This window comes from Fulmarus glacialis, unplaced genomic scaffold (genome assembly GCF_000690835.1).
Source record: "Fulmarus glacialis isolate BGI_N327 unplaced genomic scaffold, ASM69083v1 C13277953, whole genome shotgun sequence".
Taxonomy (NCBI): domain Eukaryota; kingdom Metazoa; phylum Chordata; class Aves; order Procellariiformes; family Procellariidae; genus Fulmarus; species Fulmarus glacialis.
In genome coordinates this window covers 1-303 of record NW_009238809.1, presented here as the reverse complement: position 1 = coordinate 303, position 303 = coordinate 1, and the positions used below count along the sequence as shown (strand labels likewise).

The window sequence follows — 303 nt, the reverse complement described above, 5'->3', positions numbered from 1 at the left end:
CTGACGAGACTCTTGAGCCCCAGCTTGATGCGGCTGTTGTTCTTCTCCACATCGTAGCCGCCGGCGGCCAGCGCCTTCTTCAGGGCGGCGAGGGAGAGCCCCTTGCGCTCCTTGGAGGCGGACACGGCCTTGGTGATCAGCTCGGTGACGCTGGGGCCCGCGGGCTTGCGGGCTTTGGAGCCGCCCGCCGCCTTCTTCGGCTTCTTGGCGGCGGCTTTCGCCCCGGGAGCAGAGACAGCGGGAGCGGCAACAGGCGCGGTCTCCGACATAGTGGCAGCCGTCGTCCACGAATCAGGGGAAACC

General features: G+C 68.0%; 1 protein-coding gene across 1 annotated transcript; it reads right to left on the bottom strand.

Moving 5' to 3' along the window:
- Positions 1-5: 5 nt before the first annotated feature.
- Positions 6-272, bottom strand: LOC104082979 (histone H1; the record flags this gene model as incomplete). The annotated part of the gene is made up of 1 exon (XM_009586285.1): positions 6-272. A coding segment is annotated over exon 1 (264 nt), but the record flags the coding sequence as incomplete, so codon positions are not given.
- Positions 273-303: the final 31 nt, after the last annotated feature.